This window comes from Macaca mulatta, chromosome 19, assembly GCF_049350105.2.
Source record: "Macaca mulatta isolate MMU2019108-1 chromosome 19, T2T-MMU8v2.0, whole genome shotgun sequence".
NCBI classification, from domain to species: Eukaryota; Metazoa; Chordata; class Mammalia; order Primates; family Cercopithecidae; genus Macaca; species Macaca mulatta.
This window is the reverse complement of record NC_133424.1, coordinates 50,655,567-50,682,278: the sequence shown is the minus strand read 5'-3', so window position 1 is coordinate 50,682,278 and position 26,712 is coordinate 50,655,567. Positions and strand designations below refer to the sequence as shown.

Here is a 26,712-nt window from a genome sequence, read left to right as displayed (position 1 = left end):
ATTTGACCCAGTAATCCCATTACTGGGTATATACCCAAAGGATTATAAATCATGCTGCTATAAAGACACATGCATACATATGTTTATTGCAGCACTATTCACAATAGCAAAGACTTGGAACCAAACCAAATGTCCATCAATGATAGACTGAATTAAGAAAATGTGGTACATATACACCATGGAATTCTAGGCAGCCATTAAAAAGGATGAGTTCATGTCCTTTGCAGGGACATGGATGAAGCTGGAAACTGTCATTCTGAGCAAACTATCACAAGGACAGAAAACCAAACACTGCATGTTCTCACTCATAGGTGGGAATTGTACAATGAGAACACTTGGACACAGGGCGGGGAACATCACACATGGGGGCCTGTCTGGGGTGGGGGGGATGGAGAGGGATAGCATTAGAAGAAATACCTAATGTAAATGACGAGTTAATGGGTGCAGCAAACAAACATGGGACATGTATACCTATGTAACAAACCTGCACATTGTGCACATGTACCCTAGAAATTAAAGTATAATAATAATAGTAATAAATCTCACCTTTCTGCCAGAATATGCAGAAGAAACAGTGTCTCTGAAACTTTGATTTGCATGGACATCAACAGAGGGTGTAGCTAGAGCCCAAGTGTGTGACAGTCAGATGAAAGTGGCCCTTAGCTGGCAAAGCCAAGTGGCTTAGTGTGGGGCAGGTTCATTCAAGAACTTTCTCTACTTCTCTCCCCAGATCCTCCTCAGGATCAAGGTCAGTGCTGTCCCAGAACGTTTAAAGGCAAGGAGAAGAATTACCTTATAGGGCGCTAACATGTTTTCCCAAAATCTCCAACTTTTTTTTCTTGTTTAGCCATTGTACAAAATTGGGGAAATGTACAACTTCTGGGTAGATTCTGCATAGTGGAGAAAAGGCTTGAGAGGCACAAAGGCTAGGCTTTACAATCGCTACCCCTCACTCCATCATCCTTATCTATGCATTTCCCTGGTAACCCCATCCACAGCCTGATACCTTCCCCACTGTCATTTCTGCTGCATTACAGACACAGACTTGCAAATAGCTATGATTGTGACTGAGTTTCTTCATGACACCTGACCCTTTCTCATGCTGCAAGGAAAGCTTGCTGGGAGGAGCCTGGAATCTGGAATGAAGCCAGAGGGCAAGGCTTAAAGGGGTCATTTAAGTGCTGCAACTCAGAGATTCACTCAGAAGACTGGACACAATTCCAAAGGTCGCCCAGAGGGAGAGAACAATGTCATTTCTAACTGTGAGTTGAAAAGGCACAGCCTTCAATAATCTCACATCACACAAACCAAGAAAGAAATGGGGTATTTTATGAGATGAAAATATGAGCATTCCTACTGTGAATGCTTTACTGAGAGTTCTGGGTGTGTGGAAGAGAAACACTGAGGCTAGGTATCTGAGATGCTTGTACCATGTGGGGTGTGGATCCTGGACCAATGTAACCCTGTGTGAGCATGAGGTGGTGTCTGATGAGAGTGAACTCTGCTGAGATGATATGACTTTAGGTGGGAGGTGGATGGCCCACCAGGTCAAGCAGGTGTGTGTATCAGTGTAAGGGGTGATTGTGCTTTGTCTTCCTCTTTGTGATATGAGTGTGTGTTTGTGCACAGCCAGACCAGTGCATGAGCATCTTTATGCATACAGTGAACAGGTGTGTGTGACTCAGTGAGTGGCATGGCTCTGTGTGACTGTGGATGTGTGTGCTGGGATGTGACTGGGTATTGAAGGGAAAACATACGTGTGGCCTTCTGTGCATGTGAAGGTTCCTCCCCACACAGCAGCATCTCTGATGAAGGAACTGTGTGTCTTTTCATGTGTGGCAATGTGAATCCCAGATGGCTTAACTGGTGGGGATCTTGGAGATTGTGAGTTACCAAGGACTTGTTTCAGATCACTTGTGAGAGTGGAATGTATGGTCAGTAGATGTCTCTTCCCAGTAAGAGTGGGGAAGAGGAATGCAGACTATGGGGGTGATGGTTCCTCAGGTGGGGTCTGCACAGAGTGACCACTGGCTCTTGCCTCCCAGGCTCAGCTTCCCTGTCTCCAGCCTATCCTGTACTTTTCATTGTGAGACAGGAGGTTTGCTAGAGAAGGACATCAGAGGCCATGGTTTCAGAGACTGAATCACGTAAAATACCCACTGTAAGCTCTGTCTCAACTGAGTCTAAACTTGTTCCTCCACCCATGAAGGAACAGTTTAGTCTCAGTTCAGACAGAGCTCACAGTGGATATTAATCAACAAAGCAGCCGGGTTCACTGGCTCATGGCCATCATCCCACCAATTTCAGAGACAAAGATGAGAGGATAACTTGAGGCCAGAAGTTTGAGACTGGTCTGGGTATCATAGTGAGACCCTTTCTTTAAAAAACTTTAAATATCAGACTGTCAGAGGGGCAGGCACCTTTCGCCCCAGCTACACAAGAGGGGGCAGATGTGTGAGGATCACTGCAGCCCAGGAGTTCGACGTTTCATTGAGCTATTATCGCACCACTGCATGTCAGCCTGGGCAACAGAGCAAGACCCTATCTCAAAAATACAGAAAAATCATCAACCACTTGTAGTCGTGGTAGAAATCAATCGTTCCCTCCAGTTATGTCTCTGACCCACAGGCTTCTTTTGTGCAAGTACTGGGGCTGTGCTCTCAGTAATGTGTGCCCCTTCTTGGAAGGACGTCCATTGCCCTTGATGATCGTGATGCATGTGCCTCCCACACACAGGGGTTTCCTGTTCTTTCATCATTTCTCTCTCTTTCAACAAGTGTTGTTTCTCTCACTGGAGTGAATTTCTAAATTCTTACATCCTCAAGTCTTGTTTTCATTTTCAGAGTTGAAAATGAAGGCAGGTCAGTGTCTCAGGAGGACTCCCCGGTTCTGTTAGGTCACCACTAACAGGCCCTACCCATGCCAGGGATTAGGGGAAAAGGTTTACATATATTAACTGCTCTATTATAAAGAATTTCTTACAAAGTAGGAATTCGTGATAATCCTCTTTGTTTTAGGGAAACTGAGGAAGTCAAGTAACCGATCTAAGATTGCACGGCTAGTAAAAGGCAGAATGAGGACCGGAATCCAGGCATCTTGGCTCCTGAACCCTTGCTCTTACCTATGGGTCCACCATATCTTCAGGAACACGGGGTCTGATGTGGTAGGGTGAAAGGGGAGAGTCCACAGAGTCTTCCCTGTGATCTCTAACCTCCTGCACTATGGGAATATGTTACAGGAGGGGAGACTGCGCCTGACCCTGCACCTCTCACTTACTCTCAATACTCTGGCAGGTGCCATACAAACTGCCTGTGTCTTTGTCTGTTGGTTCCTGCGTGATAATCAAAGGGACACCGATCGACTCTTCTGTGTGAGTACTCCATGGTCCAATGGAGAGGGTGGAGGAGAAAGGAGTATATTTGCTAACAGTTCGACCTTATGTGTGGGTGATGTGGAAATGTCCAGTTGGCAGGATGGAGGCCCCATGCAGGTGCAGGTCCTGGAGACCCTCCAGCATCAGGCATGAAATCTGCAGCAACTACCTGTGGGCCAGTCACGGGGTCTAGCGGAGGAGGACACTCAGTGGGTTGGGGCTGTGGCTCTTCATCAAGGGGCATAGAATTTTCAGGGAATGAACAAGTCATAGGCCCAGGTCAGTGGCTGTGACTCAGTTTTCATCTGGGGATGAGGAGCACAGCATCTCCCTGCTGGGGGCACGAGGAGCTTAAGCATCCCCACAGGGATCAGGCCTGCAGTATCATCGGGGAGACTTTTTCCTTGGGTAAAGGGGGGAAGGGATTTGTGTGTGTGTCAAGTGTGTGTCTGCACAATGAAGGAACCTGTCCAACATGCTGTGTGCTTTGCCCTCAGCAATGAACCACAGCTGCAGGTGGATTTCTACACTGAGATGAATGAGGAGTCAGAAATTGCCTTCCATTTGCGAGTGCACTTAGGTCGTCGTGTGGTCATGAACAGTCGTGAGTTTGGGATATGGATGTTGGAGGAGAATTTACACTATGTGCCCTTTGAGGATGGCAAACCATTTGACCTGCGCATCTATGTGTGTCGCAGTGAGTATGAGGTGAGCACCCCTGGAGCTCCTAGCACTCAGGCTCTTTGGGATCCCAGAGCAAGAGGCAGCTCTCATTGACCTGGCCTCACCAGTCCCTCAGGGCCCATCTCCCATAACTACCCCTGCCCCAGGTTTTCATCACAGAGCACCCTCTGCTTGCACTGCCGTCCTCAGCTCTTTCCCAAATCTGACCAAGGTCAAGGTCGGCTCACCTTCCATTTCCCCAATAGTGGAGAATCTCCTCTGTCTTTTCACATAATGCTCATTTCTACGTATGCCAGTATTTAAATTTTCATGTAGCTGAATGAATACAATATACTTAAGAAAAAAGTTTTTTCTATCAATCATACTTAAGAAAAAAGCTTTTTCTATCAATCATACTTAAGAAAAAAGTTTTTTCTATCAATCAAAACTTACGTCTTCGTCTCACTTTTGGGCCCCAATTCTACTCATACGAATAACATTACCAGTGCTCTGCTCTCCTTCAGAGAGATTTTTTTTTTTTTTTTTTTGAGACAGAGACTTACTTTGTCATCCAGGTTGGAGGGCAGTGACATGATCTCAGCTCACTGCAACTTCCACCTCCCGGATTCAAGTGAGTCTCTTGCCTTAGCCTCCCAAGTACCTGGGATTACAGGTGCATGCCACCACATCTGGCTAATTTTTTTTATTTTTGGCAGAGACAGGGTTTCACCATGTTGGCCAGGCTGGTTTTGAACTCCCAGTCTCAAGTTATCAGCCCAACTCAGCCTCCCAATATAGTGGGATTACAGGCATATGCCACCGAGCCAACCCCTTCAGAGGAAATCTTTGCCTATGGAAGCATATAGATATGTCTATGATTTCATTTGTGTTTAAGCAAATCCTGGTATAAGTTGCTCTACACATTACACTTTAGGAACTAAGTTGGTTTTTTACCAAAGAATATATCTTGAAGACATTCTCAATCCATGGTGCTGCTTCAATTGTTCAGTTGGGCATTGAAGTTGTTCCCAGTATTTTGCTCTCACAAATGATGCTGTATCAGGCTTTCAAATAAATCCTTTTGTCATTACCAACCTCCCAATACTTATATTGGGACATAATTACAAAAAAATGAAAAAATTGGTTGAAAAATATGTGCATGTTAAATTTGAAAAACTAATACTAATAAGGTGACTTTCTCTATAGTCTCAATATAAGGAATATATCCATACTCTCTTGCTTTCTCTAATGAGTAGGCCAAAAGATTCCCATCTCATTCAGATTCATGTGAGGGATCTTTTCCTATGCTTAGAAGTTGTTGAAGATAATATCTTACGTTATACAAGACCTGTCTTCCTTTAACTCTCTAAGAACACTGGGCTTCATTCTTTGCCACTAACACCTCAGATGTAGGCTACTCCAAAGAGGAACTGTGCCATCAATAATGAAAGGCAGTCACAATTCGTGGAACTGAAAAGTATGCATTTCAATGAACATGGTCTAGCACTAACCCTGTGGCAGGTCCTGTGTGAGATGCAGGGTCTCAGGTTCCTGAAACACAGTCCCTGGTAATGGGGTCATCCAGTTTAAAAGGGAGGCTGAGTAACAGGGACTGTGTGACACAGAGTGTAGAACGTCACAAGAGGAATGAGAGGAAACTAGAAATAAAGTCAGCAACTGTCTCAAATAGGTACAAAACATCATCTGTAAACAGAAGTGTATCTACAACATTCACTTGTATAACTAGGAGTTTTCTTGGAGAATGTTATTGGTACTAGGGCAGAGTAGAGAGGAGGCTGAAAACTTGTCTTTCTGATGCATTTTTCCTCTTAAAGGTAAAGGTAAATGGTGAATACATTTACGCCTTTGTCCATCGAATCCCACCATCATATGTGAAGATGATTCAAGTATGCAGAGATGTCTCCCTGGACTCAGTGCTTGTCAGCAATGGATGGAGATGATTACACTCTTCATTGTTGAGGAAACCCTCTTTCTACCTGACCATGGGATTCCTGGAGCCTGCAAACAGAATTATCCCTCCTCAACCCTTTCCCCTACACTTGGTCATTAAAACAGCACGAAACCGCACATGATTTGGTTCTTGCTTTAAGAGGGGGAAAGAGGATGTGATCATCCCCAAAAGGGGCCAGGGCATTCTATGGGAGGCATCAGGAAATCAAAGGGGATAAACCTTCCTGTGACAAAGGGAGTGAGTGACAAGGTCCCTGGAATGTCTGATAAGACATTAGAAACAGCATCCTTCTATAGTACGTAGTTGACGTCAGACAGTCTGAACCAAAATACTTACCCAATCTCAGATGACTCACGGCACTTAAATGTTAGACAGCTGTTTACAGCCAGGCAGGTGTACCTAGTAGCTTTGGGGAAAACCTATAACTTGAGGAAAATGATGTGGAATTTCTTAATTTTTCCATTGTTCTCAGGATGCTTATTGTGTATGAACACTATGCCTGGCTTTGTGCGGGCTGCTGTGAAAGAAGTGAAGAAAAAGATGACAAGTTTTGCATGTAAAGTTTTCAATCCAAGTAATAGAGAATCACGGGAGCCCAGTGATTCCCCTTAAATAATCCCAATTATTCTTATTTGCAAATATTTGAAAAGTTTTTCATTTTATGTGGGGAGAATCCAGGGGTTTCTCTTTGGAAATAAATGGTCATGGTTTTAGATCAGAGAACACGAAGATTATTATTGGAATAGACACAATTCATGTACATGGACACAGTGAGCAGACTCTGCTTTGCTGCTATTCCTGTGATAAACTGCAGCATAGAAAACCGCCCAACACATATTGGTTAGAAGCAATCATTTATTTTGATCTCTCCCAGCTTTACAGGTTTACTGAACTCATGTGAGTGGTAGATCATGTGATGGGAGTCACATTTTCTGAGGGATCTTTTAGGCTGGGATTTCAAGGGATGCTTTACTCATGCCCAATTCAACACTAGGGCTGAGTGAACACCTGGAAACTGGCTGATTATTTCCTTCACTACCTCACCTTCCCATTCATGCCTTTAATTTCCTCAAATAGACTCTCACAGTTCTTAGACTTAATGAATGGTGATTGGCTTTCACCAAAGAAAGTCTTCCAAAAGGCTCATGGAGAAGATGCACAGCATCACAGACCTACCTTTGAATGGCAGACAGTGTCACTTCTATGACTTTACATTGATCAAGGTGAGTCACACAGACAGCCCTAATCAAAAGGAGAGGACTCCACAAGCTGTAGTTATTGTGACTGTAGTCATGAGGGGCCATCCTTGGCAACTAGTTCCCCTCAGAACTACTTCCCATATACCAAAAACACACCCTGTAAGGAATCTCTGAAGGCGTACAATTATAGGAACAGGCTCAGAGTAAAGTGCAGTGTCTTATCTAATCAGAATATGGTGTCTGTGATGTGACTACAACTTATCACATGCAATCTCTCTCAACCTGTGCATCAAAGGAACACATTATCTGCTTTATACAAATCAAGCAAAGAAGACTGAAAGAGACAAGAAAAAGGCAATGAATACACCTATTTTAGAGGGGCAAAATAAAACAGACAGCAGTCCCTAATCCATATCATTGGTGAAACCAACCAGACACCTATTTTCATTTTCTCTGGGAATGTTTCTCTGTAGCACTTACCCTCAGCCTCCATTCTCAGCTTCTTGGAGTTCCTACCAAGATGGCAGAATGACAGCCCTTTTGCTATGCCTGGCTAATTTTGTATTTTTAGTAGAGATGGGGTTTCACCATGTTGGTCAGGCTGGTCTTGAACTCCTGACCTCAAGTGATCTGCCTGCCTCGGCCTCCTGAAGTGCTGGGATTACTGGCGTCAGTCACCATGCCTGTCCTCTAAACTTGTGTTATGGAGACTCATTTTCATGGTTAAAATGTCTTGAATTGACTGTGCCTGTTGGGAGGTGGGATGGAGGAAGCTACTTATGGAAAATGAATAAGAAAGGGAAGCACACCAGAAGCAAGAAAGTGTTACCAATTTTTACGTCAAAGACTCCATGAAAAAGAGAAAGTACAAGTAGCCTGTTTTCGTAGCTGACCATTGGACTGCAGACTGCACCTGCGGCTACCAGGTTCTTCTGGATAGTCCCAGTTTTCAATTTTGGCCTGATATTCAAGAACACAGTGCTACCGGTCAGACCTCTGTCCAGGTTTAAGCTTCAGAAAATAAGGTCTTCGTGCAGCGGGAGGCCTGGTTAGGTTTATGATTCTGCCCTGGGGCATCGGCCACTTCTGACCTGGAGGTAACCTTGGCATCTATTTACCTCCACACTTGAACAGCCAAGGATGAGCTGAGCACAATGGCTCACATCTGTAACTCCAGCACTTTGGGAGGCCAAGGCAGGAGGATCACTTGAGGCCAGGAGTTCAAGACCAGCCTGGGCAATATAGTGAGACCTTCCTTGTCTCTGTAAAAATAAACAAACAAACAAACAAAACCAAGGATGGGTGAGTGGCAGGGAGCAGATCAACCTGGGAAACCATTAATCTGAGAGCTGGAAGGAACCTTAGACCAGTCCCCCATTAACAGATGAGACTCTGCCCTGGAATTACAGCTTTTCTAGAGATTTGAAAATAATCAATCCTAAAACCCCCAAGCATACTGCTACTGTTTGCTACTTAATAATATTTTCTATTCCGGGTGCGGTGGCTCACGCCTGTAATCCCAGCAGTTTGGGAGCTTGAGGCGAGTGTACCACCTGAGGTCAGGAGTTCAAGACCAGCCTAGCCAACATGGTGAAACCCCATCTCTACTAAAAATACAAAAAATTAGCTGGCCATGGTGGTGCGTGCCTGTAATATCAGCTGCTTGGGAGGCTGAGGTAGGAGAATCCTTTGAACTTGGGAGGCAGAGGTTGCAGTGAGCCAAGATTGCACCATTGCACTCCAGCCTGAGCTACAAGAGTCAAATTCTGTCTCAAAAATAATAATGATAATAATGTTTTCTATAAGCAAGGGGTTACTTTGTACTGTGAACTGGTGTGAAGGGATCCACCATGCGTCAGCTTTTGGATTGATGACAGTTATTTCCAGATCGTGGAGGTGGGAATGCTTGTTGATCATCTTCTTTGTTCTTTGTTATATTGATTGATTTTTTTAAAAAACTAGCATTTTTATAACAATAAATTCATAATAATAAGTAATTAAAATAAAGTAAAATAATCTAAAAAGGCCAGGCGTGGTGGCTCACGCCTGTAACCCCAGCACTGTGGGAGGCTGAGGTGGGTGGATCACCTGAGGTCAGGAGTTCGAGACCAGCCTGGCCAACATGGTGAAACTCCATCTCTACTAAAAATACAAAAATTAGCTGGGCATGGTGGCACGTGTCTGTAATCCCAGCTACTTGGGAGGTTGAAGCAGGAGAATCGCTTGAACCCAAAAGAAGGTGCTTGCAGTGAGCTGAGATCATGCCATTGCACTCTAGCCTGGGTGACAAGAGCTAAACTCCATCTCAAAATAAAACAAAAAGAAATCTAAATATAATTGAGTTGAATATTTGAACTTTTTATTGACATTTCAAATTAGATTCTAATTCAATTTAAAAGAGCAGCATCTCACAGAAGCAGATGTACTTAATTATGTTAACTCTGTGGTTTCATTTAAGTGATTTGTTTTGTGAAGGGACATAAATCCAACCAGATTTTAACAGTGTATAAATATGTATGTATTAATTTAATTACAATGGCAATACTCTCAACTTCCCATTTGAATAAAGGAGGGCATCCAATCTCTATTCTGGGGCACCATGCACTATAGGTGTGTGGAAATACCGATGCCCTCAGCTGTGGGGCAGGCTCAGTGGGACCTGGAGTGCTGGAGACCCTGGGCCATTCACCTCTGGCCACAAAAGCCACTGTCTATTTACCCCCAACTGCTATAGAAATATTATTTTCAGTGGTTGTCATGATGCAAAAGAAAAGAAGCAGGGAGATGTATTAAACCTTTATGTATAAGTTATGTTAGTAAATAAAGTGAACTTTCTTCTGGCTTAACTAAAAAATCCATATTAGTATTTATGCCTTTTGGAAAATAGAGATGCCAATTTAAATATTATGAAGCAAAGCAACAGATTATTAGGTAAGACAACCAATTACAACCGCAGAATTACAGAGGTTATGGGTTAAATGTAAAAGAATATTTCATAGCAATAATCTTTTAAGACTATGCAAAGAGACTCCACAGTGAAGCAGAAATTAGAACAGAATTAATAATACTGTGTATGCTCTCAGTTCACCAATTTATCAAAACTAGTTTTATGATTCAGGAGGGTGTCTGCTCTTTTGCAATTGGAAGAAAAGAAAGAAGATTTTATTTTTCAACTCTTCAAATTTTCTTCACTAATAGTATTTCCAAGGCTAAGTAAGGGAGTTGCAAGTAGCACCAAGAGAAAAAAGCAGGCTTGAGGAGCTTTTAAAATATGGTCTTAAAATATGGAAAATGGCCGGGCGCGGTGGCTCACGCCTGTAATCCCAGCACTTTGGGAGGCCGAGGCGGGCGGATCACAAGGTCAGGAGATCGAGACCACGGTGAAACCCCGTCTCTGCTAAAAATACAAAAAAAAATTAGCCGGGCGCGGTTGTGGGCGCCTGTAGTCCCAGCTACTCGGGAGGCTGAGGCAGGAGAATGGCGTGAACCCGGGAGGCGGAGCTTGCAGTGAGCCGAGATCGCGCCACTGCACTCCAGCCTGGGCGACAGAGCGAGACTCCGTCTCAAAAAAAAAAAAAAAAAAAAAAAAAAATATGGAAAATGGAGCCACATGTGGTGGCTCAAACTTGTAATTCCAGCACTTTGGGAGCCTGAGGTGGGAGGATTGCTTGAGGCCAAAAGTTTGAGACCAGCCTGGGCAGCATAGCAAGATCCCCATCGTTACAAAAAAATAATAACTTTTTTAAAAATTAGCTGGATGTGGTGGTGCATGCCTTAGAGTCCTAGTTACTTGGGAGGCTGAGATAGGAGGAGCTCTTGAGCCCAGGAGTTTAAGTCTGCAGTGAGCTACAATTGTACCACTGTACTCCAGTCTGGGAAACAAAGTGAGACTAGATATATATATATCTGGAAAAGGGATGGCGCCAAGAATATCAAAGACATTATTGAAGAAGAGGAAAAGATGTCCTGTCAAATATCAGAAGTTTTATAAAGCTACAGCAATTAAGACAGTGTGGTCTTCACTGATAAACTGACCAATGAAACAGAATAGAGAGCTCCCAAACAAATCTCCACAAATTTAATATTTCATATGTGATGCAGGTGACATGGCAGATCAGCAAGGGAAGAAAGGACTTTTCAATAAATAGAAAAGAAAAATAATGGTTATTGATATAGGAAACAAAATGAAATTATATTCTTTCTTTGCTCTATATACAAACATTAAATTCCAGATGTACCAAAGACTTAACCATCAGAAACAAAATTTTAAAACTTTTAGTAGAAAATGTAAGTGAATGAGATACAAAAAGCCACTTAACCATTTAAAAAGATTAGACGTTTTGACTATCACAAAATTAAGAACTTTTTACATCAAAAGTGAAAAGATAGGCTGGGCATGGTGTCTCAAGCCTGTAATCCCAACAGTAGATCACCTGAGGTCAGGAGTTTGACACCAGGCTGGCCAACATGGTGAAACCCCATCTCCACTAAAAATACAAGAAATTAGCCAGGCATTGGTGGCAGACACCAGTAATCCCAGCTACTTGGGAAGCTAATGCACAAGAATCATCTGAACCTGGGAGGTGGAGGTTGCAGTGAACCACTGCACTCCAGCCTGAATGACAGAGCAACACTCTGTCTCAAAAAAAAAATTAAAAAATAAAAAATAAAGGTAAAAAAGTAAAAAGATAAACTATAAACTAGAAGAAGACATTTGCAATACCTAAAACCTATGAAAGATTAATATTAATATCATATCAACAAAGTATAAGGAGCTCCTATGAATTAATTTTAAAAATAGCAACCCAACAGTAAATTGGGAAAAGACATTAATAGGGATTTCACAAAAGAGAATGCCCCTAAAACATAAAAATTTTCTCACCCTCATTAGTAATCAGGAAAATGCCCAAGATACTACATATCTATTCTCTCCACAAATATTAAGAAGTTTGACAATACCAAATGTATTAGTTCACATTCACCCTGCTGATAAACACATAACTGAGACTGTGAAGAAAAAGAGGCTTAACGGATTTATGGTTCCACATGGCTGAGGAGGCCTCAGAGTCATGGCCATGGATGAAAGGCGCTTCTTACACACCAATGGCAAGAGAATATGAGAAGGAAGCAAAAGAAGCAGAAGACGAAACCCCTGATAAACTCATCAGATCTTGTGACTTATTCACTATAACAAGAATAGCATGGGAAAGCTCAGCCCAAGGGATTCAACGACCTCGCCCTGGGTCCCTCCCTCAACACATGGGAATTCTGAGATACACAACTCAAATTGAGATGTGGGTAGGGACATAGCCAAACCATATTAATCTGCTCCTGGCCCCTCCAAATCTCATGTCCTCACATTTCAAAACCTATCATGCCTTCCCAGCAGTCCCCCAAAGTCTTAACTCATTTCAGCATTAACCCAAATATCTGCTGTCCAAAGTCTCATCTGAGACAAGGCAAGTCTCTTCTGCCTATGAGCCTGTAAAATCCAAAGCAAGCTAGTTACTTCCTAGATACAAAGGGGGTACAGGTAATTGAGTAAATACAGCTGTTCCAAATGGGAGAAATTGGCTAAAACAAAGGGGTTACAGGCCCCATGCAAGTCCAAAATCCAGCCAGGTAGTCAAATTTTAAAGCTCCAAAATGATCTCCCTTGACTTCATGTTTCACATCAAGGTCATGCTGATGCAAGAGGTGGGCTCCCATGGCCTTGTGTAGTTCTGCCCCTGCAGCTTTGCAGGGTATAGCCCACATCCTGGCTGTTTTCATGGGCTGATGTTGAGTGTCTGAAGCTTTTCCAGGCTCACAGTGCAAGCTATCAGTGAATCTACCATTCTGGGGTCTGGAGGACAGTGGCCATCTTCTCACAGCTCCACTAGGAAGTGCTCCAGTAGGGATTCTGTGTAGGGGCTCCAACTCCACATTTCCCTTCCACACAACCCTAGCAGAGCTTCTCCATATGAGCCCCACCCCTGCAGCAAACTTCTGCTTGGACATCCAGGCATTTTCATACATCCTCTGAAATCTAGGTGGAGGTTTCCAAACCTCAACTCTTGACTTCTGTGCACATGCAGGCTCAGCACCAGGTGGAAGCTGCCAAGGCTTGGTGCTTGCACTCTTAAAGCCATGGCCTGAGATCTGTCTTGTACCCTTTCAGCCATGGCTGGAGTGGCTGAAACGCAGAGCACCAAGGCCCTAGGCTACACACAGAGCAGTGATCCTGGGCCTGGCCCACAAAACCATTTTTTCATCCTAGGTCTCTGGGCCTGTGATGGGAGGGGCTGCTGTGATGACCTCTGACATGCCCTATAGACATTTTTCCCATTGTCTTGGGGATTAACATTCATCTTCTCATTACTTATGCAAATTTCTGCAGGCAGTTTAAATTTATCCTCAGAAAATGGGATTTTCTTTTCTATCACAAAATCAGGCTGCAAATTTTCCAAACTTGTATGCTCTGCTTCCTTTATAAAACTGAATGTCTTTAACATCACCTGAGTCTCCTCTTGAATACTTTACTGCTTAGAAATTTCTTCCACCAGATCCCCTGAATGATCTCTTTCAAGTTCAGAGTCCCACAGATCTCTAGGGCAGGGGCAAAATGCTGCCAGTCTTTCTGCTGAACCATAACAAGAGTCACCTTTGCTCCTGTTCCGAACAAGTTCCTCATCTCCATCTGAGACCACCTCAGCCTGGACCTTATTGTTCATAACACTATCAGCATTTTTGTCAAAGCCATTCAACAAGTCTCTAGGAGGTTCCAAATTTTCCCACATTTTCCAGTCTTCTTCTGAGCCCTCCAAACTGTTCCAACCTCTGTCTGTTACCAAGTTTCAAAGTTGCTTCCACATTTTTTGATATCTTTTCAGCAGCACCTCACTCCACTGGTACCAATTTACTGTATTAGTCTGTTTTCACACTGCTGATAAAGACAAACTCGAGTTTGAGAAGAAAAAGAGGTTTAATTGGATTTACAGTTCCACATGGTCAGGGAGGCCTCAGAGTCATGGCAGGAGGCAAAAGGTACTTCTTATATGGCAGCAGCAAGAGAGAATGAGGAGGAAGCCAAAGCAGAAACCCCTGATAAACCCATCAGATCTCACGAGACTTATTCACTGTCACAAGAATAGCACAGGAAAGACTGACCCCCATGATTCAGTGACCTCACCCTGGGTCCCTCCCACAACATGTGGGAATTCTGAGAGAGAGAATTTAACCTGAGATTTGGGTGGGGACACAGCCAAACCACATCACCAAATATGGAGAGACTGTGGATCAACAAGATCATTTTGAATTAATACAGGAGGTGAGAGTTTAAATTAGAACCACCACTTTGGAAAATAATTTGGATTATCTTATAAAAATGAGCATACTCATATGTTATGGCACAGTAATTCCTCTACCGTAGGCCCTGGAGAAACTCTTGCCCATATGTACCAGAAGCAGTAAAAAAAGAAAAGAAATGCTCCTGTAATGTCATTCATAATCACAAAAATCTGGAAATAAGCCAAATGTTCACTAATAGGAGAAAGGGTAAATTAATAGGAGAATGGGTAAATAAATTATACCCTTAAAAAACTAAATAATATGTCATTTAGGGCAATCATATATATGCAATAAAACAATTGTTTTTTTTGTTGTTTTGTTTTGTTTTGTTTTGTTTTTTGAGACGGAGTCTCGGTCTGTCGCCCAGGCTGGAGTGCAGTGGCCGGATCTCAGCTCACTGCAAGCTCCGCCTCCCGGGTTCACGCCATTCTCCTGCCTCAGCCTCCCGAGTAGCTGGGACTACAGGTGCCCGCCGCCTCGCCCGGCTAGTTTTTTGTATTTTTTAGTAGAGACGGGGTTTCACTGGGTTAGCCAGGATGGTCTCGATCTCCTGACCTCGTGATCCGCCGGTCTCGGCCTCCCAAAGTGCTGGGATTACAGGCTTGAGCCACCGCGCCCGGCCAAAACAATTGTTTTTAAAGGAAGGGAATCCTAAACATAAATTCAGGGTAGTAGTTATCTCTGGGGCTGAAGGGTGTAAATCAGGAAAAGGGACAAAGGAGGAGCAGATGTTAGGATCAGAACCCTAGTTCTTGGGTTGTGTTGTGGGTTCACAAGTGATTACCGTATTACTCAAATGCATTCAAATATATTTATATAGAGGCCCAGGCACAGACAAGGATGAAATAGGAGCCAAGGTATGCTATGAGCCAAGGATTATGATGAATCCAATTTTGTGCACTTTAAGCCATTTGAAAAACAGAAAAGCAAAACAACAAAATAATTTTTAAGAAATTGAATATAGGGTGCTATACTGTGAATGTGTTCCCCTAAAATTAATCAGCAATTCACAGGATTAGGAAGTAGGGCCTTTAGGAAGTGATTCAGTCATGAAAGGAGAGTCTTCACTAATGGGTTTAGGGTTCTTACACAAGGACTGGAGGGAGTGGGCTTCCCCTGTTTTGCCCTTCCTCCTTCTGCCATATGAGGACACAGTGCATCCCCTCCTGAAGACAGTGCACAAGGCGCCATCTTGGATGCGGAGACCAGGCCCTCACCAGACACCAATTCTGCTGGCACCTTGATCTTGGACTTCCAGCCTATGGAACTGTGAGAAATACATTTCTGTTCTTTAGAAATTACCCAGTCTAGTGTATTTTGTTACACAGTAGCACAAACCCACTAAGGCATAGTACCTTTTGTCATTTTCTTCTACAATTTTCTTTGTTGCCTCTTTAGCAGTGGGTCATTTTATATTTGATCCTTCATAATATCTCTTACTTTGGGTTTTTCACATTTCTGTTCCAAGAGTATTCTCAGACATGTATTTTTCACTATTTGTTAGTATCCAGGTCAGAAAGTCCAGAATACTTTCTTATAAGCGTTCAGGTTCTGCAACAATGTAAGTATTAATGCCTCCTGTAAACTAGGTATTTCCTTTCCAATTGTAACTGCCATCTGGAAGCAAAGTGGAATTACTTTCATTACTTTGATTACTATGAGTGTGGGGTTGATTTTTAATGTATCTGGGGTATGGTTAAATGCTGGTTTTTAATCACACAGATACATCAATGGCTTGGCACACTAGGGTATCAGTTGCTAGTTATCTCTGTATTTATCCTTGCTGTTAGAGAGGGAAAGTACAGACTGTGAAGTTGGACCAGCTGTCATACCCACAACATTTGGAGAGCTTTGATTTTTTTTTTAACCTTTAGCTGTCTAACTGTCACATGTAGCAGCTCAGGTGAAAGGCATTCTTATTGTGGGGACTTTCCCTTAATGCTCTGTGGTGCAAAAGAGCAGACCTATGTAGAAGCACTTAAGTATTTTGTGCATCAACAGGACGATTAAAGGAACAATTCTTATTGTATCTTTTAGTCCCTGAAGACAAAACCATGGTGACAGTAACTAGGTCAAGGCATTGTATTCAAAGAGGGTCAGCCTTGGTCTTTGAGCATGAGTCTCCTTTACCCCACTGTCAAGACTCACTGAGCAGACGGGAAAGTTCAGGTGGAACATGCAGTGAATAGCAAACACGGTGGGGGGCGCTCACTGTCCCGCGCTGCCACGCCTGCCATGGTCAGCAGACCTGTCTTCTACCTGACAACAGGCAGGTTGAGAAACGTTTTCCTGGAGAGTTTCCTGATTCTTCCCAGTTGTGGCAGGATGGACTGACTTACAGGAGCTCAGGAAGGTCGTTAAACAACACAGAAACACAAGATGAATTGTACTCCTCAGCAGGCCTAGGTTAGAGCAGCAGGTCCTTGAAGCCTCAGCCACTCCTGGGACACAGCATAATGCCCTTAATGATTTGAAATTTGGTGGAGAGTAGGTTGCTAATCACTATGTCCAGGGACAAAAAGAGACATGAACAGCAAAAAGTTATAAAATAAGCAGGACTAACATCTGCTTGTTGTGGGAGGTAGGGATTTAAGATATAAGAATTTAGCTGCATGCGAAGTTCACACCTTAATCTCAGCACCTGGGGAGGCCAAGGCAGGAGGACGGCTTGAGCCCAGGGGCTTGACATGAGCCAGGCAACATAGTAAGTCCCCATTCATACACAAATGTTTTTGAAGAAAAGTAGTTGAGTGTGGGGGCACATGCCTGTAGTCCCAGGTACGTGGGAGGCTGAGGCAAGAAAATCGCTGAAACCTGGGAGACTGAGGCTGCAGTGAGCTATGATCACACGAACGCACTCCAGCCTGTGAGTCCGGAGACCCCAGCTGGCGCCCTAAATCTCCCTCTCCACCGGTAGAAGTCAGCTCGAGGAGGTCCTGAGGACAGGACTCCCGGGGAGCCGACCCTGGGAGGCCCGAAGCCCCCACTGCCACAATGCTCACTACTACATCCCCGCTCCAGCCGCCACCGCGACTGCCACAGAAGCCCCCGCACACGCGTCGGCGAACCTGTGTAAAGGGGCCGCAGCCGGACTTCAAGCACGAGTCGGCCTGGGCAATGCTCATGCGCGAGGCCCGAGCCCATTCTCCTGTCACAGCGACTCCAACGGTTGGCTGAGGACGACTCCCTGAGCCCCGACAAAGCAGAAGCCCTCCATGGCAGTGCGTCGGTGTCGAGGCGCCAGCCTCACCAATCCAAGGGGTCGACAAAACCGTTTTGGGACACCGCGATACACGGAGGGCCTACCAGGATGCAGAAACAGACGGAGTCCAAGGAAAGCAGCGCGGCATCCCAGCCTCAGGCCTGCCCGGGCGGTGATCTGGTGAGTCCCCCCAAAAGTCATACCCCCGTGATCTCGAGGACAGGTCTGCCTGTGTGCCCGTGGACTGCTGTCTCACCCGAGAGTCGTTCTCCTAAAGAGCAGAACCCCACAGCCTCAGGGATTGCCTAGAGGGTGTGTTTCTGTGCCACTGCTGTGTCTGTGGGTGTGTATCACATTCTTTCTTTTCTCTGTCTCTCAGTCTCTGTCTGTCTCTCTCGCTTTCTCTGTCTCTCTGTCTGTGCGCCCGTGTGCAAGTGAGTGTTGGGGTGAATGTGCCCTGTGCACCACAAAGCGATTTCCGGCATGTCTGCCTGTCTTTAGTGAGCCTCTTTTCTGCCTCTGTGGCTGGGTCACGTGGGGGGTTGTCAGTCCTTTTCGCAGCGGTTCCACTTTGGGTTTGTGAAGGCTTGGACAACATGTGGAGAGGCATCGCTCCCGGAGAAATTAAAATCTCATCCCTATACTAAGCGGCCTCTTTTCTAGGATCAAGATGACCATATTCCAGCCAAGGACAAATAGCCTCACAGGAGTTCATTGTCCTGCAGGAGGGAAGCAAACCAAAGTCAAAGAAGATGGTTCTATCTCCTCGTGGCTCTTCTCCGAGAAATGAAACCACACATCACCACACAATCTTAAAAAGAAGCAGGAAAGGGGACATGGCAAGGATCCTTGTACTGGGACGCTGGACTCTCTGGACAACTCACCCGTTTGGCACTCCTTTCCTTATGCCCGTGGTGGTGACACTGTACATTATCCTGCCTGGGCTCTGGCCTCTGCTCTGTCCTCCCTCTTGCTCTGTCTGCCCTGTTTTGAGGGGTCTAGGTGCTTCTTGGTCTGGATCAATGCCTTCAACAAAAAACACTTCCCAGTCCATCAGGGAGAAACTTCGTGGAGATCCGTGTCATCAGCGTTTCTCTCTCCAAACCTGTTTCTGGTTGATTGGGTAGTTTTGACAAACCTGGACCTCTGAACTTCCATACCTGTCTCAGACAGGGAAGCTCCCTCGGTCTCCATGTTCCACCTGATGGCTGAGTAGTTTGCCTAGAATGAGCGGTAGGCGACAGTGACTGGCCTTGGATTCTAAGAAAGTGCATTTCCTCTGCACTTCCTGTCTTATTCTTGAGGGACATCCTCTCCTTTGCTCCTGGGTGGGCTGCATCCCACAACTGAATCTTTTGGCTGTAAGGAATGTCGGGGAACCAACGGGACTGGGCTGGGCCTGGGGCTGGGCGCAGGGGAGATTGCCTCGGGGCTACCTGGGCGGTGGAGTGTCGGGAGTGGGGTGAACTTTGCAGAAACCTCTTTGCTCCTTTGGCAGGCATTTCAAAATGTGGCTTGGGCTCACGCACAGACCCCTTCCGGGTTCCCAGGTGTTCTTTGATTTTCCTTGGCATTGATGGAAAGGTCACCTGTGCCCCTCTTCCACTAGGCACATGCCTGGACACCATCGTTTGTTTCGCCATTGCTCCATATGCCCTCTGTGTCACACATTCACCCCATCTGCTCTGGGATACACCAGTGCGACGTGTGGTTGCATTGGCTCCACCTCAGATTTGCCCCTGTCCCTGTGTGCACCTGTCCTGGAAAGCGGTGTCGGCTTGCAGGAGCCCCAGGGCTTTTAGAAGCCGGGCAGGCCACTGCTCTTTCAAAGGAGGAGGGAGGCAGATGGCTCATGGGTCAGTGAATTTTCAGCTGACACCACGCCCTGAGGCCTATAGGATCATTCTGCGCTGCAGCAAGGCCCTGCCTGCCTCACCAGATGCGGTGAGCCCTCTTTCTCACCCAGAGGGGTCCAAAATCGCACCTGAAGAGGAGTCCTGAGACCCCAACAGGCACCCTGAGGCTCCCCCTCCACCGGTGGCAGTCGGCTCCAGGAGGTCCTGAAGACAGGACTCCTCTCCCACGCTGTCCCCTACTGGACCTCGGATCTAGCCGCCACCAGGGCTGCAGCAGTAGCCCCCCTGCAGCCGCGCAGCTGCCATTGTTTCAAGGGGCCACAGTCTGACTTCCAGGAGCAGAGCGCGAGTCGGACCAGCCAATGCGCATGCGCAAAGCGTGAGCTGATTCTCCCATCACAGTGATTCCCATGGTTGTCTCAGAAACTTGTCCCTGAGGCTTGGCAAAGGAGGGCTCAAGGAGCCCTCCGTGGCAGTGCTTGGATATCAGGGCTCCGAGTCTCCGGCCTGCCCCACAGTGTTTTCATACCCTTTCCATTCTGAGCGGCCTCTTTGCTAGGATCCCGAGGACCACACCCCAGCCAAGGACAAAGGTCTCCCAGGTGCTCACTGTCCACCCGCAGGAGGGTGCCCACAGACCTTCAAGAAGATGGTTCTCACTCCTTTCGCCCTCCGCCCTCATTGAGTAATCTAGCCACAGCTCGACACAGGGACAGAGAAGGAAGCCGGCAATGACATGGGGCAAGCATCTCTGTCACACAAACGCTGGCCTTTCTGTCCAAGTCACCCGTTTTGCACTTCTCCCCGGATGCCCGTGATGGTTGCATTTGCCGTATCCTGCCTGGGCTCTGGCCTCTGCTCTGTCCTCCCTCTTGCTCTGTCTGCCCAATTTTGGACAAGCCTTGAGGCTTCTTCGTCTGGCTCAGTGTCTTCAACAAAGATCACTTCCCAGTCTATCAGGGACAAACTTCGTGGGGGTCCATTTCGTGATTGCTTCTCTCTGCAAACCTATTTCTGGTTGATTGGGCAGGTGTGATAATCCTGGAGCTCTGGGCTTCCATACCTGTCTGAGCGGGGAAGCTCCCTTGGTCTCCATGTCCCAACTGCTGGCTGCGTGGTCGGTCCAGGAAGAGCGGGAGAGGACACCAGCGTGACTCACCTTTGCCTTCTAGAAAAGGCGGTGTTGCATCTCACCTGCACTTCCTCTCTCATTCCTGAGGGTCATCCAGTTCCTCTGCTCCTGAGGAAAGTGCCTGCAAGCACTGAATCTTTTCGCTGCCACGATGTCAGGGGGCCAAAGGACTGGGTTTTGCTGGGTGCAAGGGAGGTGGCGTCGGGGTACGTCCATCACTGTCCGTCTCGGCATCGCCCCGTATGGCCTCAAAGACACACGCTCACTCTATCTGCTCTTGGGGGACATCAGTGCCACGTGTGGTCACATTGCCTCCATCTCAGACTCACCTCTGTCTCTCTTTGCACATACGGCAGAAAGGAGTGTTGGGATGCGGAGTACCTGGGCCTTGGAGATTAAGGCAGGAGTCCACTGCTCCACCCAGGAAGGAGGGAGGCAGTGGGCTCACGGATCAGTGCATTTTCGGCGGACAGTACGCCCTGCGGCCCTTGGGATCTTTCTGTGCCCCAGCGAGACCCTTCCCACCTCACTACACTGTAACCCCATGCCTGTCACCCGGTCGGATCCATAATCGGATCCGAAAAGAAGTCTGGAGAGGCCAGCCGGCACCCTGAAGCTCTCCTCCACCGGGAACCGAAGCAGAAGACCAATGGAGAAGGTCCTGAGAACAGGACTCCTATGGGTCCGATGCTGGGTCTCCCGTAGGCCCCTCTCATAGTCCTCTTCCCACCCGCCGCCTCAGACTGCGCAGCCGCCGCTATCACGGCTGCCCCAGTCCCCGAATCCGCCTCGTCGCTGCTTTTTTTTTTTTTTTTTTTTTTTTTGAGACGGAGTCTCGCTCTGTCGCCTAGGCTGGAGTGCAGTGGCACGATCTCGGCTCACTGCAAGCTCCGCCTCCCAGGTTATGCCATTCTCCCGCCTCAGCCTCCGGAGTAGCTGGAACTACAGGTGCCCACCACCAGGCCCGGCTAATTTTTTTGTATTTTTAGTAGAGACGGGGTTTCACCGTGTTAGCCAGGATGGTCTGGATCTCCTGACCTCATGATCTGCCGGCCTCAGCCTCCCAAAGTGCTGGGATTACAGGCACCTGCCACCAGGCCCAGCTAATTTTTGTATTTTTAGTAGAGACAGGGTCTCATCATGTTGGCCAGGCTGGTCTTGAACTCCTGACCTTGGGTGATCCACCCCCCTCGGCCTCCCAAAGTGCTGGGATTACAGGCGTGAGCCATTGCGCCCGGCAACACAGGTTTTGAGAGGACAGGAATGGGACGTGGCAAGGATCTGTGAGTGTGCAGGCTGTGTTTCACATATCATTAAACATAGTCTAGTGAGTGTTCTGCAGATAACTGGCATTTAAGTTTGTTTTACTGAATCAAGGAAAAGAAAAAATGCTGAGAAAAAAATGACACAACTTGCCTGCCAGTCCATCTGATTGTTACAAACTTAATAGTAATTTTAATTTATCCTCTCATGTAAAGGTCCTTGGCAGTGATACCTAATTTCCTAAGATAGCCTTGCTTTATTTTGTATGATAAAGCTGTCATGCATATCAGAGTATCTGGAAATTCTTCCCAACACCCTTGACATATGTAACCAATACATTCCCAAAATAATATACCAAACCAAACAACAGAAAATAATTTGTTACTTAGTTCCTTCAAATTTGTTTATTTCAGTTGTGGTTCCTTCATGCAGGAAACATTTCATGTGTGTCTGGCACTCTTTCAGTCACAGATTTCATCTTAAACAACCTAAGTATTGAAATGCTTGTGCCCTTTGATTAATTTTTCCTACATAAATACTTTGATAAAGAGCTACACTGAGGGCAGGTACAGTGGCTCACACCTGTAATCCCAGCTCTTTGGGAGGCTGAGGCAGAAGGACCAGGAGGTCAGGAGATCCAAGACCATCCTGGCCAACATGGTGAAACCCTGTCTCTTCAAAAATACAAAGAATTAGCCAGGCAAGGACAAGCGCTGGCTCGTGCCTGTAATCTCAGCACTTTGGGAGGCTGAGGCAGATGGATCACATGAGGTTAGGAGTTCGAGACCAGCCTGGCCAACATGTTGAAACCTTGGCTATACCAAAAATACAAAAATTAGACCCAGAAGGTCATATCCGAATGAGAAAGGCATTGTTTGGCTCAAATTGTCTGACACTAAGAACAGTGCAGACTGGCCAAGTGAGGTGGCTCACACCTGTAATCCCAGCACTTTGGGAGGCCGAGGCGGGTGGATCACCTGAGGTCAGAAGATCAACACCAGCCTGACCAACATGGTGAAACTCCATTTCCACTAAAAAAAAAATTACAAGAAAATTAATCAGGCGTGTTGACACATGCCTGTAAATCCTAGCTATTCAGGAGGCTAAGGCAGGAGAATCACTTGAACCCAGGTGGCGGAGGTTGCAGTGAGCAGAGATCATGCCACCACACTCTAGCCTGGGCAACAAGAGCAAAATTATATCTCAAAAAAACAAGAATAGTGCAGAGTTAAAGCAGATTTATTTTCAAAGAAGCAGGGAACCTGGAATTTTGGGTGAAATGTCCCAATTGCCAGAAGCTGAAAATGCTCTCAAATGTAAAATTCAGGTCAGACTATATCAAGCTTCTCCTTGTTCTATGTGTGAACAGCTAGTCTGTATCTTCACCTATGCATATTTAAAAATCAACCTTAAGAAGGCCCTTGGCCACCATAATCCTTCCACACTAGCAAGAGCCCAGCCTCTGAGACTAGGCGTCCTTCTGCCTCCCACTGGAATGCCTTCCCCGGAATCTCCAAGATAACAAACTGGTCAGGGGCAGCTGAGACAGCCCTACTTCTGGGAGTCCTCCCCAACCACTTGAAATCACAGGCATCTCTGCTGTCCCTGCCTTTCATCCACATCACTGAACAATTAAGTGCACATGTCTCAGTACTTTTATTTAAACCATTCCTTGTGTGTTTACAATTAACTACTTCATGAATGACTGCAGTACGGATGGAGCAGAAAGGAATGCTGAAGGAGGACTCCTGTTCGAATAAGCCGCTCTTCCAGAACTAGGAATGAACTTTCCCCAGTACCAACAAGGCAGCCTCCAGGGCAAGAAAAGGTAACGGGATCCATCCTGCTGACATCCAAGATGGAATTACAGGTAACTCTCACCTCTTTTTTGACTCTCAGGTGGAAACCCCCTCCCCACGAGGTGAAGCGGAGTCCGCTCCAGAGCCCCGAAGTTGGGGTCGGGGATGTCACAGAAATCACCAGGGCAGCCAATTCCCATCCACAGGGGGCTCCCATCCCAGGATGACCCAGCACCCTCAAGCTCAGCCCCAAGCTCGGGCCAGGGAGTGAAGCCCTTGTCCCCAAGCAACAGAGTGAGGGTTTGTCTCTAACCCTGTGGGCTCCAGTGAAAGGAAAATGGCCTGGAGGTGCCCACAGGAGAGCACCCGAGTTCTGAGACAGATCTATGGCTCCCAGCCTGAGTCCCCGTGAGTAACACAGGGACGCACAGAGGGGCATGCTGCCTGTCTATAGGGCACTCACCGAATGCGGGTGCACGCTGCGGATCCTGAAGCCGGTCAGGTAACGAGGTGCAGAGGTGTGGGAAACACCTGGAGGGAGGCCTCCCCGGGTGCCCACCAGCCTAACCAGCCGGGACCAGCGACCAGAAGTGCTTCCGACGTTAACGCGACACACGGAAGGTGCGTAGGGTACGTAGTGGAAGTGACCGCAGAGGCCTCTGGGTATTGTAGTTTTGGAGCTAGAGAGGCGGGCAAGCAGTTGGCTTTGCCCACACAGGGTGCCTCTGACATCTGCACAGCGCACACAGCCGAGTTTAAGAGCCCACTGTTAAGATGCCCAAGTGACGTTGACAAGTTTCTCCTCTGCGAGCCAATGAGATCTGATGACTGCGAGAGCATCATGGGACCGCCAAAGGATTCTGGAAAATGCGGTCCCGGGTGGCCAGTGTGCGCTGACCTTCACCTGCAGGTGAGCTGAGCTCACCACGCAAGTCTCTGCCCTGGTGCACCCTTCCCCAAGCAGATGCCAGGTTGGGACAGAAGTGGCTCAGGGAGAGGCAATACTCTCTCGGAACTCCCGGTTTGGGGGCGACACTAACCCTGTGTCCCCTAGAGTAGGACAGTGTACCAGGACAGGGAACCCCCAGACTGTTCTCAGGGAAAGCAATATTGGCTCGGGGCAAACTCTTGGGATGAAGATGGGGAGAGTCTGGTCACGTTTCCCCAGGATTTTAGGGGACTTAGGCTGGACTTGGGTGAACAGCAGAAGATCCCCTGGTGATAGTGGTGGTGAGAATTGGAGGCTTGAGCCAAAAATTCCCGAGGGTTTTTTTTGTTTTGTTTTGTTTTTTGAGACAGTCTTGCTCTGTCTCCCAGGCTGTAGTGCAATGGCAAGATCTTGGCTCATTGTAACCGCCTCCCGAGTTCAAGTAATTCTCCTGACTCAGCCTCCCAAGTGGCTGGGATTACAGGCACCCGCCACCATGCCAATTTTTTTTTCTTTCTTTTTTCGTATTTTTAGTAGAGACGGTGTTTCACCACATTGCCCAGCCTGGTCTCGAACTCCTGACCTCAAGTGATCCACCTGCGGCGGCCTCCCAAAGTGATGGGACTACAGACTTGAGCCCCCACACCCAGCTCGTTTTTATCTTTTATCTTACAGGTTTTTATCTTTTTTTTATCTTACAGGTGCGGCTTGAGGGAAACTTCTGGAGGGTGGGGTGGAATTGAAGCGGAGGCACAATTGTAACCTTTCTGCTCAATATGGGTGTTTTCTTTATGCATTAGTTTGTGTTTTTAAAGATATTACATTAAAAATTTGTTTATCTTGATTACTGAGTTTCTTTTGTGGTGCCCCTTTAAATTCTGTATCCACAGTCCTGAGCCTTGATAGAAGTTATGGCCTGGCCTCTGGGCATCAAGCAGCCAGCAAGTCCCTTAGTAGCTTTCTCTGAATTATTGAATTGTGAGTGATCTTTTCCTTTCCTGACTTCCTTAATATCCACAATTTCCTTGTAACCATCCTTCCAAAGCCACACCCACAAGGCACCTCCAAGACCTATCATAAAGCAGATGTTCAAAGACTATTTGTAAATCTTCACAACACACCCCTTTCAGAATGTCTTCCAACACCCTTTGCCAGGAGAAGTAAAAAACAAGGTTTACATGTTGAGTATCAGCCTCTCCCATTGGGTGGGTGTTTAAGAAGGAAGATCAGCCGACAACCCTATTCCAGCCCAGGTAAATGACCTTGCCAAAGATTTAATATCCACAAATGTAGAATGCTTGTAGCAGTGCTCAGTGGGAACCAAAGTCAGGCATGGGGCTGGGCTTTAAGGAGCACAAACGAAAAGGAGGGACTAGAAAACTTCAGAAAGGTGTTGGCGGGGACAGGGGACAGTGAGGATGTGGGATACTGAGATAATCCAAATCCCTGTGTGGAGACCTATGTGTACAAAGGCTGTAAAGAGAGACCCAGGCTGAAGGGGTATCTGTAATAAATCAAACATAATATAACAGCAGGTCGCGTGATAAGGGGACCCTGGAAAAACAGAACAAGCAGCAAAAGGAGCAGTATCAAACTCCACAGAAATTCACAAACATCAAGACACTAAGAAAGCTGCATTCATTTAAATCAAGGTGACAGGCTGGGCATGGTAGCTCACGCCTGTAATCCTAGCACTTTGGGAGGCCAAGGCGGCCAGATTATTTGAGGTTCAAGACCAGCCTGGCTAACATGGTGAAAGCTCGTCTCTACTAAAAATACAAAAATTAGCTGGGAGTGGTGGTGGGTACCTATAATCCCAGCTACATGGGATTATAGGCAGGGCGTAGGGGCTCATGCCTGTAATTCTGGCAGTTTGGGAGGCTGAGGCAGGAGATTCTTTGAATCCAGGAGTTTGAGACCCACCTGGGCTACACAGCCTGCCTCTGTTTCTACAAAAAACACAAAAATTAGCCAGACATGTTGGTGCACACCTGTG

The 26,712-nt window shown here is 46.4% G+C and overlaps 3 protein-coding genes across 26 annotated transcripts in view; 2 read left to right on the top strand and 1 right to left on the bottom strand.

The window, feature by feature from the left end:
- Positions 1–24,380, bottom strand: part of LOC106994763 (placental protein 13-like) — a 118,148-nt gene extending 93,768 nt beyond the window's left edge. For all 24 annotated transcript variants that reach the window (XR_013410665.1, XR_013410662.1, XR_013410664.1 and 21 more), the window contains exon 1: positions 24,252–24,380. The gene's annotated coding sequence lies outside the window, so the exon portion shown is untranslated. The remainder of the gene's footprint in view (positions 1–24,251) is intronic.
- Positions 1–26,712, top strand: part of GMFG (glia maturation factor gamma) — a 259,854-nt gene that overhangs the window by 2,396 nt on the left and 230,746 nt on the right. The window lies entirely within an intron of this gene.
- On the top strand, positions 1,117–7,427 carry LGALS16 (galectin 16). Its single transcript, XM_028839495.2, has 4 exons — positions 1,117–1,262; positions 3,294–3,370; positions 3,871–4,081; positions 5,872–7,427. The coding sequence occupies exons 1-4, from the start codon at positions 1,248–1,250 to the stop codon at positions 5,995–5,997; spliced, it is 429 nt and encodes a 142-aa protein (XP_028695328.2). The 5' UTR covers positions 1,117–1,247; the 3' UTR covers positions 5,998–7,427.